Here is a 19,422-nt window from a genome sequence, read left to right on the forward strand (position 1 = left end):
GAATTCTCCTTTATTGCAGCGTGATGCTCTCACTACATTTTCTGATAGGTTAGTGGTTCCTGGGGAGAATTCTGAGATGTGCCCATATCATGTCTCTTCTTACCTTGTGATTCCTTTTCAAAGCACCAACTGGTAATTTTTTATCTGCATTTTCCCAGCTCAAAATACTTACCAGATCTACAATGTGCAACAATGAGTAAGAAAATTTCACTCCTGTTGCCTAAAAGCAATGTCAGATTTTTACTCACTGGGCTATCCTATTAAAATGAAACAATACTGAACAATCTGTAGTATACCAAGTTCAATAAAAGGTCTGTCTGAATGAAGTCTCAAACTTCCATATGAAACTTTAAGTGACAACAAAAACTGGCCAAATTCTGTGGATGGTAATTAATCACAATTCCCTTTTGACTCCAGTGAAGTTTTGTTTGATTAAGAACCAAGACTTTGACCTAATATTGCTTAGCATTTCAATGGCGGTTTTTATCTCCAAATTGCTTTGCAAATATTGTCCCCAATTTACAGTTGTAAAAATTGAAACAAGAGGTTAAGTAACTGGCCTGCGCCCACAAAAGGAATCATTATCAGAGCTAGGATTAAGAATGCAGAAGATCCTGGTTCCCAGTCCTATGCTCATATCAGCTAGGCCATAGCCTTGATGTATATGAAAGCAATGTACATGGTTACAGATTAAAACCAAACCAACCTTCAGAACCTTTCTGCTTCCTTTCCACTTCTTTGCGATACTCTTCCAGTTCTCGATCAGTGAGTTTATTGAAGGGGTTTGGTCCTGCTGTGCTCACTATAACTCGTGGCTGATATTCCTTCTCAATGATTGCCTTCGATGCAGTCACCAGTTCTCCCTGGCAAAAGAAACAATTAAGATGTGTGTGCCACTAAACAATAATTCACAGAATTCTGACAATGGCTGAGGCTACAAGCAGCCAAAACAAAATAAAAGTTTGATTAAAAATTAATCTGAAAAAACACGAATATATTTTCGTAGGTTAAATAAGCAACAGTCCCAATTTTGGAATCTTTAAAATCTTTAATTTACAGGATATTTTACATTAAAGAAAAAACAGCCCTCATGAGTAAGTGGCTACATACATCACTGTTTTTACCAGGGCACATCCACTATTGAGCACCATATCAAATAGTAGCAGCCAAACAGACTTTATTGGAATACATTTGCTGTCAGGAAAGTAGCAAGTTTCCTTATTTCCATAGGGAAAATAGAATATTGTGACCCGATTCTGTCAGTGCTCTGTGTGCAGGAGTCCAGTAGAAATCCCTGGGATTATCACACAGAACACTCACAGGATCAGGTTCAATATTTATAAACCCTCAATGCTCAGAGGAAAAGCAATTTCCAGCAGCTATATAATATCTAACAGATGTTAAATTGTTTATTATACGTACACGAGATTAAGTGTTTATCTGTTTACTATATTAAAACGCTTAATAATACAGTTTAAAAAAAGACTTTACCATGTCTGTTTCAGATAGTGTCTTCCATACAAACTGGATCCAAAACATTATATGTAGTTAAGTATTATATTTAGCACTGCTAACATTCTGTGTCCAAAGGACAAGAACAGAACATGCTGATGTACAGGGAAGAGGTTCTCTCTCTCCACTAATGGCAGGTTTTCTTATCACCTTCTGGGGATTGAAGCTAATGGCTTCATATTGCCTTAAAGATGGAAGATGCTTCCCTGGGCTGTCTGTTATGGATCAGACCTTTCAGGTCATTTGTCTGTTTAAGAGTTTCTCTGTTAATTGGTCTGATGTACAGCATTAGTTTAAAAGTTACTCTGATGCCCGATCTGAACCCCTTATCAGCACAGATATCTACAAATTATTCTCTGATCCTCAAGATTATTTTAGTTAGGGGTGTGTGATGTATTAACTGCCTTTGCCCTAAGTGCTTCCGTATGATATGGGCTCCGTGTCGGTCACGGAGATCGTGGAAGTCACGGATTCCGAGACTTTCCGCAACCTCCGCAGGGGCCAGTGTGGCTGACCCCCGGGACCACCCAATCAGCTGGTTCTGGGGACAGCTGCTCAGGTGACTCCCGGGACAGCCACACCAGCCGCTGCTGGAGTGGCCCTGGGGACAGCCAAACCAGTCGCTGCTCTGGGGGTCCCAGCAGCGGTCTCCGGGCGGCCGGAGGAGCCGCAGTCTGCGGCCCCAGGCAGCAGTCCCTGGCCAGCCAGAGCAGCCGCAATCCGCAGCCCCTAAGAGCTGGTGCCACTGGCCGCAGATGCCACCCTCCCCAGCAGTGGCCCCCTTACCTCCTCCCAAGATTTAATCACAGGTATTTTTAGTATAAGTCATGGACAGATCACAAGCTGTGAATTTTTGTTTATTGCCTGTGACCTGTCCATGACTTTTACTACCTGTGAATAAATCGAGATGCCTTACGTATGATCAGAGATTCCTCACAAGAGTACACATGTGATCCAGAAAGCACTGAAGTGGTACATTACAGCTGCATTCCATGTGAGATGGTCATCAGATTCTGCAAGATATTAAGTATAGTGTATGAGTGGCTGTAAATGCTGGATTGTTTCTCTAACTTTTTTTCATGTTGAATTGTTATTTGTATTAATAATCAAAAGTCTAAATATAAGTAAAGTGTAGAGAGTGGAAATGATTAGTAGAACCAGATTGAAATTAAGAGCTACAGGCAAAAAAGGTTTTTGCTGCAAATTTTAAAAAAGATGGCATAGCTGAGACAGGGAAATATTGTTCTGGACAGAAGGAGCTGATGGGGAGAAGACTTCAGCCAGACTGTGTTAAGGAACAGAAGGAAGCTCTCGGTAGAGGATGAGCCACCAGAGATAGAGAAGCACAGATATACAGGTGTCAAAACACGTCAGAAAAGTTCCAGACACCTGCACAGGGGGCATAAAGTAGCTAAATGTCAAAGTCTTCACCCAGCTCAAGCAGCCAACATTAGCAGCAAGGTGGTGCCCAGGCTACGTGTAGGAAAGTTGTTGCTGTTGTCCTGATCTAAAACTAAACTGAAATTATTTCAAAATTTTATCCCATTTGAATTAATGTAAGTTTGCCACAGAAATACAGCTTCATCATCAAAGGGTAGCAACAGGAAGTAAGATGACACCTGGCACTTAAAGTGAAGAGCCCTCAAAACCATTTGAATGAGCCCTTTCTCTTGTGTTAATGTAGATTTGTAGTGGTTAAAATCAAAGATTTTTTATTTTCAGATTAATGAAAGCACACTCTTCAGGAACTTATTACAAACTAAAAATTCTAGTGTTTAGAGACACATCAAGTGTCCTCTTTCCTGGTCATCCAGTTACCCAATGCTCAGTAGAATCTGATTTTCCTAACTCGATTTAGTAGTTAAACTGCATGCTGGCCCAATGTAATGTCTCAAACTTTGTGTACACTCACTCCTGAAAAGCCTGGAGAAGCATACATAGCCTCCTCACTCTGGCCCAAATGAAACACTTATTATGAAAGAAATACCCACTAAGATCCTTCACAAACTGCCTTAACAGATTTTGGCAAGCAAGTCCTCCTGCAGACAATTCATTCTAAAAAAAACCCCTGGAAACCTTTTAATAGAAATATATTCTTGGCCCTTTCCCCTCCAAATGGAGAAAGTAGAAAAGTCCATTAAAAAGGAAAGACTAGCATCACAAAATTCAATTTGTAGCTTTATATTAGAGAAAAAATGTCCATGTGAAAAATAAAACCAAGTGAAATTAATGTTGTCATTGCTGATCAGGGACTATATGAATTTTCTAGTACAGTATGTAGAAAAGTTGCTTCAGAGTTTTAATGGACAATCTGAGTAAATTTTCCCTTAAAATTTCAAGAAAACGCAGATTTTAAAGCTTTCTAATTATGTGTATTTCTTTGTAATATAACACTAGAGATATCTGCATGAAAACAGGATATTAGTTTTTAAAAACTAATGAGCTCTGGCTGCATCTGAATCCATAAACCTCTATTTACAAGCATCACAACTGATTTTTTTGGAAGTGACTTTGATAGAGGATTATAACCTTTGGTGGGGAACAAACAGCAGGAGATGAACTTTCAAGGAAACTAAGAAGCTGTCTTATTGTCGCCAGTAAAATAAGAACAACCCTTTTCCCAGTTGCAGAATACATACATAGCATAATTCTATCTAAAAAGGATGTTTTTAAAGTTTTCCACAAGATATCAGCTGCTTTAACATCAGATGGCCTCAAATTTGATGTAGTTTGACATCTTTTGCACTAGTTTGGCATCTAAAGGCTACAACAGAACACCACAAAAAGCAATTTAATAGCATTTCATACGAGCCATGACATCATTTTTTTTTTAAACAGAGTTTTGGAGCTCCCAAGTCTTATAACTTCACTAAAAAAGATGGGCGGGGGGAAAACAATCAATGCCCAAAACTACTTTGGATTCGTCTAATAAAAAGATTACAAACTAAACATGTAGTGAATAACTGAACCATTAGCAATAAGTTGTGTGGTCTTACAAAGTAGGAAATCATGCCAGGCAAAGCTTGTGGTTTTTTATAGGATTACAAAATTAGCAGACAAAGGGAATGCAATAGATGTAATGCATGTTGATTTCACTGAAGAGTTTGATTATGTGTCTCTGACCCTTACTTGTAATTCACACTGATTTGATATGAGCACTGTCACATTAATTGAAAGTTGACTAAAGTACTGTAAGCAAATGGTAGCAAAAAACAGCAAGGCATTCAGTTTGGAGTGGGGTGACTAATGGATCAGTATTTTGTTTGGTCTTATTTTGGAGGACATCTTTATTCATTACCGGGAAAAGAGGGTAAAACAAGCACATCTAGTTCATGACATTCATCATCTAGCAAGTAAAACAGAGAGGCCAGGGAAATAACACAAAGGGACTTGGAAATTTGGGCAGGAAATGGAGAGAGATTTGTCATCCTAAAAAAATGCAAGTTAATATTTCTGTGGGAAAATAATCTAATACACAGATATTCAGTCTGAAGGGAAACACCTTGACTTCAATGGAGCTACAACAATTGACACCAGCTGAAGATCTGTCCCCTGGAGACAAGTAATGCTGAAAGAGACCACAGGCTATAGCAGAAAACAAAAGAAATATGATATGAGGTTTTGGGCTGCATAAGCAAAGGCATGATGTCACAGAGCAGAAAGGTGATAGTCATGCTCTGCTGAAACCACACCTGGAATACTGCAACCAGTCTGGACAATACCAGAGAGATGTAAAACTGGAGGCAATTCAGAGAGGAGCAATGTAAGTAATTAGGGGGGTTGAAAAGATTGACTTCCTGTGTAAGGAAAGACAAAAGTAAAAGGGTTGGATAAATAATTTAGGGGACTGGGAATGTGAATCATCTAAAGGATGTAAAATCAAAGAAAAGAGGAATTGCTTACCGTAGCAAAAGGGGATAAATAACTAGCAGTGATGGGGTAAAGTTAAGGAAAGGACATTTTATTAGGCTTATCAAGAAATATTCCAATGGATTAGGCCGTAGAACAGTCTCCCAGTGGAAGGCGAGGAAGCCTCATGATAGACATTAACATTAGAGACATCACTAAAAATAAACAACATGGACTGGTGGGGAGGAGAGCAGTAGGATCCATGAAGGACTTGATGAGCTTTTACATCTTTAAACTTCCATGATCTGATGATATCACGTGGACCTCAAGAAACGCTTGTTCCTTGAGACAGATATAGACTGGGTGCATTGTAGAGGGAGCTCTTGCCATTTGGAGGTTTGTGTCTGATTTCACTCCCTGTTTACCTGACACAAAAGGTGTTCTTGGTAAGAGCCTGTAGGAAGGGACTGAAGATCCCCATGTAAGAGGCCTGATGCTCTGTCCCATCAAGCACTAAAGCTCTTCATTGGAGTTGGAAGAGAAACAAACAGAAATTTCACAAAGGTCTAAATCTCCACCAGAGCCTCCTGCTGCATTAAAATCCTGGATGATCGCAGCATGAAATGCACCACAATTAAAGAATGGCCACTGGAAGCAGGACAGTACTGCTGACTCGATCAAGAGTTACTTTGCTTTCCTCCTCCAAAAAAGAATAGTGCAAAGTGTGTCCATTTAAACACATGTGATTTGAATTACTATGGGTATTATGAAACAAAAAATGGAAGTTTTTGGTAAATAATTAGATTAGGTGGAGACTTGCATTATCAGGACCAAAGATATGGTTGCAATGCAAAGGCAGGAATTTATAAAAATCTTCATGAGGTCTCTAAAACATGCAAGTATGAAACTATCTTGAATTCAGAGTAGGAAGCAGACTTTCCAAACTGATAATAGTAGCCATATTAGAAACCGCAAATGACTTGAAATTATTGAAGATATGCTACTAATTGCTTCATTCTGGACACACTTTAATAAACAGCACATTCAAGAGGAAGGGTACACCCCATTTCATCTCTAAGTTTTTGATGTTTCAGAAGAAAGTCAGAGTTCTTTCACTAAACCAGGTATGTGATCCCCAATTTAAAAAAAATCTTACCTTTGTTTTCTATAACATAGTTTTAAAAAAGATTAGATGGCACAAAATATTTGAGATTATACATCAACTCGGAATCCAGTAATTTATTGTGTCTTCATCTATAATGAGAGAGGACCTTAAGGAAGAGCTCTCTTGATATGATGATATAGAAGAAGCTGATGTTCCTATGACTTCATTTGGACCATTATCTGATTTTAATATTATTTTAAACTATAATAGACTATTTGAAGGTTGTCTGACTCTACATGTGACTGACTTGTACATTAGGACTGCTTTCTTTACGATTTTAACAACAGAAGAGCAATGGGCGAGACTGGTAGCCATTAATGCAATTTCTTTCCACCCTTGAGAAGTTTAAGGGGTAAGTTTCTCCCACACAGAAGGTGAATAAGAGAAATGTCCAACTCTGGATAATGCTATACATTTCCTATATGGAAATTCTGGTCAAAAAGAACTCCCTTTGTAAGCTTTCTGCTGTATTTTGCTTTCATAAATGTAAATTGAGAACACATCTTAATCTTAGGGGTAAACATGAACAGTACTGGCACCTAATATGAGCATCTTTCTTCCCTTTATGAAGCGCATGAAATACAATAGATAACTGATAGCTTGAAAGCTTGTCTCTCTATTACCTCACCCACTTTGTCTTGCTAACAGATAACCGACTCATTAAAAAGTTTAGGCAGTTAATAATTCACATTAACATCTTGTGCTTATATAGTGCTTTTTATCTGAAAGGACCAGGTCTCAAGGTGTTTAGCAGCCAGAGATCACCACTGAAATGGAGCCACTCATAGGGCAGAACATAGAACTTACTCAGCAAAAGCAAACCTATGGAGCAGTTTTTAGGAAGAGACATGAATAGCTACTCCATTTCAAGAATAGGGAAATGGCCCGTATCTTGTTAATTTTATTACATCACAGAATGTCAATGAAAAAAACCCACCCAAATTCCCTATTTGGTTAGGATTGCAGCAGAAACTTAGTTAATATGGTTCACAATGTGATTACAATTATGTGATGTATAAGGACCTTGTGGTGAAACATGGCCAGAATTTCTGAGAGCATCAAAGCATTTGACGAGGCAAAATTGATAATTTATCGGTGCAGCTCTAGGCAAGACTGGACTCAAATGATTATATACATATTTTGTATGTAACATAGGAATTTTTTCTCTTAAACGAATGTGTTACTAATTCATGTATATCCCAATGTTAATTGAATATTTATTTTTTTAAAATCCTATTCAGATAGCAATTTCTTCCTATTACTTTATTTGAGTGCAAATTTCTAAGAAATTGACAACAGAAGAATCTCTAGTGCTTTATAGAATCCTAACAATACAATTGATTTTAAAAAGTTTGATTGGTTGTGCATTATATTTCCTATAGGTTTTTTTTTTTTTGCTCTGAAAAATCTTAAATGGAAGGGAAAATATATAATTTGTGTTTGGATTTTCAGCACAATCTACCTGCATCATTTGCTTACCCATCAATGCCATTTTTTACAATACAATAATTCCTCACTCTTCAAAATATTCCTGTCCCAAATTCCCAATTCTCATTTCATACAAAGATAATTAGGTAGGTAGGTAACTACTACTCTATGTGTCAAGACAGATAATTTACATCATTTCACTGGTAACCTAGGATTTTAATAACACCAATAAGAGGGGAAAAAACACTTCATTTGGATGGTTTGCCCTGACATTATATACTGTTAAAAACATATTACATACTTTTGCCCATACTTCTGGCCTCTGCTACCTTTAAAATCCTTGTAAACTACTTGTGAATACTTCCATTACAAGAGTACTGCAATTATTCAAACACTTTATAAGAACTGAAATGAAAGCTTGCATTTCACTGGTAAAAATTACTGTATATTGTGATGACACATTATTTAAAACCACCAATCCCCCTGCTGAAATTATGATAACTGAGCAGAGAAGATAGAAAAGTGAAGGCTTTTGAAGTGTTTGCTTTTGGGTTTATATTTTCTAGCCTTAAAGCTGTAAAGAATAATTAATTACCCTTCTCTTTAGAATATGGCTACCTTTTGACAAGAACATGAGATTTGGCCTGAAAACCAGCGTTTACCACGCTCACAATAATATGGTATATGATGTATGTACAATACAGATTGGCTGATCACAGATGGCATGTTAAAAAAAAATAAATCACAGGACTTGCAACAACTATACATTTCAAATTGGTCTCACTTCTTGACAGGATAAACATGGTGATGGAGAAAGGAGCTTTGAGGCACAATTTATTTAGCTTCCAGTTGATTTGAGAATTTGATGGAGGAGGTGAGGGACAGAGAAGAAAGGGAGTGATACACATCTACTTGGTGAAGTTTCATATTGAACTCCCATCAAAGGGCAGACTGAAGAATTTACATTGTGGAAATTACTCCAATTTTACTTAGCCTCCCAAGCAAACCCAAAACACATTTTAGATTTATCTTCTGCCTTAATTATACTGCATAAAATGCCATAGATATTGTTTATTCATTAACCATTTGAGAATTAGTATATTTAGGACTCAGCCCTGTGGAGTGCTGAGCAGCTCCTGCATCTCAGCTCCTATTACAGGAATATAGAAGGAGGCATCCGGCATCCTTGCAGCATAGGAGCCTTAAAATCAGAAGGGGTTTTTTTTTTTTTGGTTTGGTTTTTTTTTAAAGTCAGCTTGGTAAACCTTAGACCTGTGGTTATCTTTGGAATTACAGTGACGCAATCGGGCGGAGGCTAGGCTAGCTCAAAATGGATCTCAAATTAGGATTATTGAACACCAATGACATGCACAAACCAAACACCACATGCAGAACTCCTGATGAGCCCCGTAACTTCACACACAGTTTCATGTTATTCACCAGTTGGAATATATAAAAAGAAACAACATCTTTAAGAGGTACTTTAAAAGGGTAATTTAACTGCGTGCAGAATGGCACATACATAATTTGTACATCCATCTAGTTTGGGGGTGGCCAACCTGTGGCTCCAGAGCCATATGCAGCTCTTCAGAAGTTAATATGCGGCTCCTTGTAGAGGCACCGACTCCGGGGCTGGAGCTACAGGCGCCAACTTTCCAATGTGCCGGGGGGTGCTCACTGCTCAACCCCTGGCCCTGCCCCACTCCACCCCTTCCTGCCCCCTCCCCTGAGCCTGTCATGCCCTCGCTCCTCCCCCTTCCTCCCCTGAGCCTCCTGCACGCCACGAAATAACTGATCGGGAGGTGCGGGGAAGGAGGGGGAGGCGCTGATCGGTGGGGCTGCCGGTGGGTGGGAGGCGCTGGGAGCGTGGGAGGGGAGAGCTGATGGGGGGGCTGCTGATGTATTACTGTGGCTCTTTGGCAACGTACATTGGTAAATTCTGGCTCTCTCTCAGGCTCAGGTTGGCCACCCCTAATCTAGTCTTTCTATTAAAGCCAACTCTTTAGCTATTACAGGTAACAGGGCAGAGTAGGGAGAGGTAGAAGTGAAGGGTGAACAACAGTATTTAGAGCAGTATGACAGGGCAGTAAGTACCTTTCTAACAGAGAGAGATTTAGCGGGACTAAAGGCCTGCTCTGTGAGATCGAGCCCTTCAATAGTTTCCGTACAGTCTGAGAGGGGAGCATCCTGCAACAGTAAATTGAGTAAACAGAGCAAACCAAGCCCAGGCTTTAACACATCAACCATGAGCATTATGTGACACTAGTTATAAACATGCAGAGAAACAGTAAGTGGTAGATAAAACAGCAATGATAATGAACTGACATGCACACTAATATCACACCCAGACTGAAAAATGCTATGTTCATGATATGACTAGTCAAACTTCATAAAGTGCATCAGAAAATACTTATCTGCTGCCAATTATATTACTCACATTTACTGAGATGTAAGTTTTTAAGTCATTAGAGTGTGCACTTCACTGAGTAACTGTACAGTGAGCACTTTAAACTCTTATTTTGAACAATTCAAAAAAGTCTATTTACTTAGTGCACCAAAGACAGTATTTTTAGCTTAATGATTTTATTGTTGATGCACAATACCAATCGTTTTTTCTTTTTTAATTGATCTCCAAATACATTGTCAAGTTATCAGAATATATTCAATACACACTATTACACAAAACTGACTCTGCTGTTTCCAATATCTTATATTTTAAAAGTACATTAACTTGAAAAATATCCAAGTTGTCACAAAGCCTGACTAGTTTTGAGCAGGATTCGAACCCATCTAAATAGCCTTTTCAAATTTTCATGCACTACGTTCAGCAATAAATCAAGGAGCATGCCTCACAGACATGCTTCAGCTGCACTACTAAAGCCTCTTACATTTCTGACCCTGAGCACTCTCACAAAGACAATGGTGTGTTATCTCTAACACTTACCTTATAAACAGTTACTCTCTGCCAATTAAAGAATAATGTTATAGTGACATATTAGGTGACAGTAGAGGACACCAGACATTAACTTTAAGATTATATTTTATGGCACTCTGTGTTCTCACCTGTACAAGACTCCTGTCCACTACTACCCCACAAAGAACCTGTGACTGAGGACCAGCGGTTTTAATATCCTGTAAGTTTTGCTCCCGGATCTGTGAAGAAAACAGCAGGATAAATACATGTGAACAGTAGACAAACCCGTTTTATCCACTCAGTGGGGGGGAGGGGGGAGGGAGAGAGAGAGAAAACAAAACAAAAAACCCACCCTTTTTTGGCTCGGTTTTAGGGACAGATCCTGAGTTGGTATAAATTATCATAGCTCCACAGATGTCAATGGAGCTGTGACAATTTACACTAGCTGAAGATGTACCCCCAGGATTCTATTGATATAGATTATTTCTTACATGCCAATCAGTTTGGTATCTAGGTACCACAGCATGCATTTGCCTTCCTTTTACATGGTAAAAGTAGACTGATCAGGTAGTAGAGAAAGACAGTTCAGAAGGGCATCAGAGCATTCCGGATCAGTCTTTTACCATGTTCAACCTTTTAGTGTCCACACATTCCATAACCACACTCCCACAGAGAGTACACCTCTACCCCGATATAACGGGACCCACTATAACATGAATTCGGATATAACGCGGTAAAGCAGTGCTCCGGGGGGCAGGGCTGCGCACTCCAGCAGATCAAAGCAAGTTCGATATAACGCGGTTTCACCTATAACGCTTAAGATTTTTTGGCTCCTGAGGACAGCGTTATAGCGGGGTAGAAGTGTAATTCCAAAACCAACAGGAAGTGTTACTAAAGTAGAATAATAGAAATGTAGGGCCAGAAGGGACCTTGAGAGGTCATCTTGTCCAGCTGAGGCAGCACCAAGTAAACCTTGACCATCCCCTGACTGGTGTTTGTCTAATCTGTTCTTAAAACCCTCCAGTGACAGGGAATGCACAACCTCACTTGGAAGCCTATACCAGGGCTTAACTAACCTTTGTAGCTAGAAAGTATGTGTGCACGCGCACATTTAATCATATATAAAAAACCTAAATCTCCCTTGCTGCAAATTAAGCCCATTACATCTAGTCCTATATTCAGTGGACATGGAGGACAACCGATCACCATCCTCTTTATAACGGTGAGTAACACATTGGAAGAGTGTTATCAGGTCCCTCCTCAATCTTCTTTTCTCAAGACTAAACATTTCCTCGTATGTCAGGTTTTCTAAACCTTTCCATCATTTTTGTTGCTCTCCTCTGCACTCTCTCCAATTTATCCACATCTTTCCTAAAGCGTGGTGCCCAGAAGTGGACACACTACTCTGGCTGAGGCTTCGCCAAGGCTGAGTAGACTGGGACAATTACCTTCTGTGTCTTATATACAACATTCCTGTTAATATTAATACCCCAGATTGATATTAGCCTTTTTCACAACTGCATCACATTGACTCATTCAATTTCTGATCTACTATCATCCCCAGATCCTTTTCTGATGTACTAATACCTAGCCAGTTCTTTCCCGTTTGTAGTTGTGAATTTCATTTTTCCTTCCCAGATGTAGTACTTTATACTGGTCTTCACTGAATTTCATCTTGTTGATTTCAGACCAGTTCTAAAATTTGTCAAGGTTGTTTTGAATTTTGATCCTGTCTTCCAAAGTGCTTGCGACCAATCCCAGTTTGGTGTTATCTACAAATTCTGTAAGCACACTCTCCACTCCACTTTTCAAGTCATTAATGGAAATATTGACTAGTACCAGACCCAGAACAGACCCTTGCTGGATCCCACTAGAGATTTTTCCCCACCTGTTTGACAGCAAACCTTTGATAACTACTCTTTGATCTTTCAAGCAGTTTTGTACTTACCTGATAGTAATTTAATCTAGACCACATTTCCCAAATTTGCTTATGAGAACGTTGTGGGATTATGTCAAAAGCATTACTAAAATCAAGATACATCATATCTATAGCTTTCCCCCATCCACTAGGTTAGTAACCCTGTCAAAGATGGAAATTAGATTGGTTTGGCATGATTTGTTCTTGACAATTCCATGTGGCTAATACTAGAATTCTACTATCCTCTAGATACATACAAATTGATTATTTAATAAAAATACTCTTTACCACCTCAATTTACCATCCAAACATTGATAGTGGCGGCTATACTTTCGAAGTGGATGCTAATGAGTACATTCGTTCGAGAATGCAAAATCCCTCATTTGCATGTGCACAAATGGATATTTTTGAATGCAAAAATCAGTTAATTGCATAAAGAAGTATCCATCTGTGTATCTAAATACAAATGCTCTCTTTTATGTCTTCAATGTCTGCAAGCTCTTTCCTCACTCCACAACGTGGGAATAGAAATAAAGTAATTCCTGAACTTAGATGTCTTGTGAGAGCAATGAAACCATAATTGCTGACCCAGCATGCAACATTTCTAAAGTAGTTTGGAGTGCTGTTTCTAAAGCTGCAGAAGAGGATGCATTTAGAGGGATTCACTTGTGATTGCATGGATGACAAAGGGCTATTCGTCTTAAAGTTATGTTGTAAACAAAAGAGACTATCCATCTTACTATCAACACTTAAGATTATTAAAACTGAAAATATTAAAAATCCTATTCCCACGACTCTATTTATACTCTTGGTTTACTCCTTGCATTTATCTTGACCGGGGCAATGAAAACTCATGAAATCAGTTTTATTTCTGTTTTTGGTTGGTTTCACTTTCAGGTTTTTAGCACCACAGTGGAAATGTTAATTTAACAACTGTTTTAACTTAATTTCTTTTTAACTGTGGAGACATTTCTATTGATCTTAGGTTTTATAAACATTTAAAAAAAATAAATTTAGACCAAGTTTAAGTTGACAGTTTCCATGAGACAGTTTTTGCAAAAAGGTAAGAATGAGTCTTATTCCACATATTCTCTCTATTGTCAGTTGCAAGTTTATTAGCAATTCTGTTTCTCCAAATATATTTTTATAGTGGAAAGCAGGAACCTAGAATATAATTTGTTTTGGCACTGCACGTCTAGTTACTTAACCCTTGTGTTGACAGTTCTTTGTATTATTTAGTAGAACTGGGACCATTGCAGAGCAGATACTTCAGAAGAGTCAGGGTTTTCGAACTCCTTAAATAAAGTTTTGTCTATGCAATCTAGTCTACCTCTGACCTTTACCTCTGTCTGAAATACTGCTCCCAAAACCAGGCTTTCCATAAATTATTTCTTTTGGACAAGACCAACAAAACGTTGCTACACAAAAATGTTTAATATTGTTCTTAGAGTACAACTTTTTGATGACTGGATTGCTGCGAAATACCAAACCCAATAAAACCCATACAGCTCCCACAGGAAGAGCAGATTATAAAAACTGGAAACCTAAGTATGTGAAGGACTCTACATGATAAGTTCAACTATCATTTAACAAGCCCAGGGCTTTCAAAAGAAGGCATGTTCACACAGAAAATAATGTACCATCAGCATGAGAAACTCACCATAACGAGTATCAACATCTGCCTACTTGAACCTTTCACATGTATAGATTTCAGTTTCAAGATTTATGCCTTTTGGATTAGTTAAATTGCACTGGACTTTCCATATTAAACAGTGATCATTCCACAACACTGCTGGGACAAAGATGATAGCTCTATCCTTAACCTTAAACAGACTCTCCTTTAGCACTAAACAGTGTTCATGCCAGTAACCTTTTACAAGATTTTACCTGCACAAACTCCCTTTTCCAATAGTGGCATCAACTAACAGCACCAGAAGCAGCAATTAGAGGCAAGTTAGCCCATTACTAATTTTTGCTAACAGATTGCCAACATATGTTGGCACTTTTGTAAGAATGGAAGCTAAATAGGATGATCCAAACCCCTTCCTCAAAGAAGACCAGTGGTAACATTTAAAGTCAATTTCACATAGCGACTGGAATTCAAACCACAGGACCACTTTCAAATGGTTAATATCTGGCTCAACAGATCTGGGAAGTGGGGGAGAACCACACCTTGCCTAATCACAGCCCAATTATAAAGCAACGTCCAAAGACTCGTGGATCCATATTTCTGTGCTTTAATTTTAAATTGACAAAGGTTTGGAAATATTTTGCAAAGAATTTTAATTATGAGCAGAAGCCATTTTAGAATACATATTTAGCTAATCCCATCCCTAAAAAGCCCCCAAAACAAAAAATCACAGCACTACCATGATGATTGATCATTTCCCCCTACTCTTTTTCTGTCTTGTCTATTTAAATTGTCAACTCTTCAGGGCAGGGACTGTAAATTGCTTAGCTCAAGGTCTTGGTTGGCCCCCAGGCCCTATAACAATTAACAATAAACAGCCACATCATGTATGTGGCTCAATTCTGGATCCTACCTCCTGAAAAAGAGTCTGCCTGGAATTTTATAACTTAATAAAAGGAGTACTTGTGGATACAGACTAACACGGCTGCTACTCTATGGCCTGGTCCCCACTAAGCCCCCACTTCGGACTAAGGTACGCAAATTCAGCTACGTTAATAACATAGCTGAATTCGAAGTACCTTAGTCCGAACTTACCGCGGGTCCAGACGCGGCAGGCAGGCTCCCCCGTCGATGCCGCGTACTCCTCTCGCCGAGCTGGAGTACCGGCGTCGACGGCGAGCACTTCCGGGATCGATCCCAGAACATCGACTGCCTGCCGCCGGACCCTCCGGTAAGTGTAGACGTACCCTATAACTTAATAGCAGACACAGAAGCTGGCCAAGAAGTAATAAGTTTGTCATGGAGGTCACGGATTCCGTGACTTCCCGTGACCTCCGTGACTTCTACAGAGGCTGGCACACCTGCCAGAGCAGCTCACACAGCCCCTACGCCAGGTGCACTGGCCGCTGCTGCAGCAGTCTCAGGCCCTCCCGCCCCCCAGGGCTGGGGGTGCAGGGCAGTTTATCTGGGGGGGAGGGCTCCCTGGAAGGGCGACAAACTCCCCTCCCTCAACTCCTAGCTCCATGTGCTGCTGCCGCTGTCTCAGGCACTGCCCCCCGTGGCTCCCATTGGCCGCAGTTGCCGGCCAATGGGAGCTGCAGAACCAGGGCTTGGGGCGAGGCGTAGCAGAGGCAGCACGTGGAGCTAGGAGCTGGGGTTGCCACTTCCCTGGAGCCGGGTAGGGAGCCTGCCCTAGGCCCCCCTTCACCACCACCGAGCAATGCTGGCTCCAGGTGCTTACACACTGATTATTTAATAATTTGTTCCAGTATCTTTCCAGGTATTGAAGTTAGGCTTAGTTTATAATTCCCCATGGCCTCTTTTTCTCCCTTCTTAAAGATAGGTACTATGTTTGCCCTTCTCCAGTCCTCTGGGAACCCACCCATCCTCCAGAAGTTCTCAAAGATAATTGCTAATGGTTCCAAGACTCCTTCAGCTAGTTCCATAAGTAACCTGGGATGAATTTCATCAGGTCCTATCGACTTGAACACATCTAACTTATCTAAATATTCTTTAACCTTTCCCTATTTTGGCTTGCGTTTCTCCCCCTCTTGTTCTTAATATTAACTGTACTGAGCATCTAGTCACCATTAATTTTCTTAGCAAAGACTGAAGCAAACAGGCATTAAACATCTCATTTTTCTTGATGTCATAAGTTATTAGCTCTCCTTCCCCGCTGAGTAGAAGAGATGCACTTTGTTTCATCTTTCTCTTGCTCCTAGTGTATTTAAAGAACCTCCTCTTAATTACCCTTTTTATGTCCCTTTCTAGTTATACCTCATTTTGTGCCTTAGCCTTTCTGATCTTGTTCCTACATGCTAGTGCTATACTTTTGTACTCCTCATCAATTTGTCCATGTTTCCACTTTGTGTAGAATTCCTTTTTGGATTTTTAGGTCATTAAAGAGTTCCTGGTGGAGCCATATTGGATTCTTATTATCCTTCCTACCTTTCCTTCACATTGGAACAGTTTGCAGTTGCGCGTTTGATATTGTCTCGAGGAACTGCCAGCTCTCCTGAACTCCTTTTTCTATTAGATTTTATTCTCATGGGACCTCACCTACCATTTATCTAAATTTGTTAAAGTCTGCTTTTTTTAAGTCCCCTGTCCTTATTCTGCTGTTCTCACTCCTTCCTTTCTTTAGAACTATGAAAGCTATCATATAATGATCACTTTCACCCAAATTGCCTTCCACCTTCAGATTTGCAACCAATTCCTCCCTGTTGGTCAGAATCAAGTCTAAAATGTCTATCTCCCTGGTTAATTCCGTTCTGGAACAAAAAGTTGTTCCCCACAGCATTCCAAGAACTTACTGGAAATTTTATCTTTTGCCATGTTACTTTTCCAACAGATGTCAGGGCAGTTACAGTCTCCCATTAGTACCAGGTTTTGTATTTTGGATATTTCTGTTATCTGTTCTAGAAATGCCTCATCCACTTCCTCTTCCTGATCTGGTGGTCTATGGCAGACCCCTACCAGAACGTCACCCCTATTTTTGACCCCCTTTATCTTAACCGAGAAGCTTTCAGCTTGTCTGCCTCCCACCTCCTTCTGGACCGCAGAACAAGCTTATTATATATTCTTGACGTATAATGTATAATGCAACCCCTCCTCCCTTTTTACCCTGCCTGTCCTTCCTGATCAAGCTATACCCCTCTATACCAATATTCCAGTCATTAAATTTATCACACCAAGTTCCTGTGATGCCAATTAAGTCATAATTTAGCTTATGTACTAATACTTCCTGTTCATTCCCCATACTTTTTACATTTGAGTACTGACGCCCCCCGGGTTACGCAAACCCGACTTATGCAAATCTGCACTTAACAGAAAAAGTTCCGTAAGCTAGAAATAGGGTTGTTGGTTTTTTGGCATAATGGTCAGGTATACGTTTCCGACTTACGCAAAATTCGAGTTACACAAGGTGTTCTGGAACAGAATGTTTGCGTAAGTCGGGGAGCGTCTGTAAAGACATCTAAGATGTTGGGCAGATTCCCCCACTAATTTCTCTCTTGTAATTTTCCATGTCCTCCCCACCCCCCCACATCTAACCCTCTGGTATGGTCACCTTTTTTTTAATATACTTACCTGTGGGCTTTTATCACATGCCCTCTTTGAACTTAGTTCAAAGCCCTCCTTGGTTCAAAAGGAGCAGGTGACAAAAGACTACTGAGCTTAGTTCAAGAATATATAGCGACTGTTTCTGCCTCTAGTTACCATGGGGAGGACAATGCAGAAGCCATGCTTTTGATTTCTGCAAGACCTTATTACAACAAAAATTATTAGCTGTTTACAAGTATGCAATTTCAACAACAGTGATGGCAAATTAAATTATTTAACAGCAGTTACAAACCTTGTTCCTCATTTCTTGGACCTCCTTTGGGTTAGTGTTCAATGGAACAAACAGGTTAGGGACAGCAGAGGTGGCAGTTCTATGTCCATCCTCTTTAGTCCACTGCAATGCCAAGAACAGTTCAATAGTCAGAATTGCTGTAATGGCAAGGAATATTAATAGCAGCAAATTTATATAACAATTGATCATGCGTTCTATATAAATGCAGAAAACTGAATCAATGGTTACATTCTATTCATTTATAAGAGCACTTAACTCATACACTTCTTCAGTGGTAACAGAATCAGAAAAGGAATTAAAATAAATGTCTACAGAGACACTATCAACTAGAATATCATTTCCACCCCCAAACCTTTGCACTTATTGTTATATGTAACACCAGAGATTTCTGGAACTCAAGTAAGTTTATTAGCAGTTTTCATTTTTCTGTGCATTTGACAGCACCACATAGTTGGACAGGTTCAACGTTTTCCCTGTGTACTTTGTTTCTCACTTGCTGAAGAGACCCTTAGCAATAAAGGAGACAAAGATCCCTTAATACTTATTTTTAAAGGAAAAATTAAAGAAAAGGGCATTTCAAGATATGCTATTTAAAGGGGTGTGTCAAACTTTTTTTTAAATTAGGTAATTTTTTCTAAAATTGAGTTGACAGTGTCCCTTTAAATCACAGAAAAAAAATCGACCCAGATAAAGTTAAGATAAAACTATGATAAGTGTTTTTATATCCTAGTATGGTCATATTCATCTTCACATTTTCTCTTTGAATACTAAAATGAGAGCGAAATCATTGATTCAATCCTCTGATACTCAACGAACATCAAAGCAAACTGAAAGCATAAGATGACAGGAGTGTGAAAAGCAATGAGATGTCACTAACCAGGTTTAGTGAATGATTTTGTACTGTGAAGCAAGAGTGGGCATCACCAAAGTTTTGCATTAAAACAAACTACTGCATTAGAATATACTGTGTTTTCAGAATTATTTCTGTACAGATAAATAGCTGTATCAATACAGCAGCCTAGGGGAACAGTTTGGTGATGTCGAATATTTTATATAACTTATATAGCTCAAAAGGTTACAAAAATATCCCAAACACAAACTTAAAGCGCTTCATGGGCTCTTCACAGAAGGTTGTTTTACATGGTCATTGCAT

The 19,422-nt window shown here is 39.4% G+C and overlaps 1 protein-coding gene across 7 annotated transcripts in view; it reads right to left on the reverse strand.

The window, feature by feature from the left end:
- Positions 1–19,422, reverse strand: part of ADD1 (adducin 1) — a 118,179-nt gene that overhangs the window by 14,709 nt on the left and 84,048 nt on the right. For 5 of the 7 annotated variants that reach the window (XR_010561457.1, XM_065405434.1, XM_065405436.1 and 2 more), the window contains exons 11-14: positions 18,270–18,371; positions 11,018–11,107; positions 10,049–10,141; positions 707–863 (exon numbers count right to left, since the gene is read on the reverse strand). Coding sequence is in view for 6 of the 7 variants with exons in the window: in XM_065405434.1 (XP_065261506.1) it covers positions 707–863; positions 10,049–10,141; positions 11,018–11,107; positions 18,270–18,371 (442 nt within the window). In the remaining variant the exon portion in view is untranslated. The remainder of the gene's footprint in view (positions 1–706; positions 864–10,048; positions 10,142–11,017; positions 11,108–18,269; positions 18,372–19,422) is intronic. The other 2 variants (XM_065405437.1, XM_065405440.1) reach the window with 1 other exon arrangement.

This window comes from Emys orbicularis, chromosome 5 (assembly GCF_028017835.1).
Source record: "Emys orbicularis isolate rEmyOrb1 chromosome 5, rEmyOrb1.hap1, whole genome shotgun sequence".
Classification (NCBI taxonomy): domain Eukaryota; kingdom Metazoa; phylum Chordata; order Testudines; family Emydidae; genus Emys; species Emys orbicularis.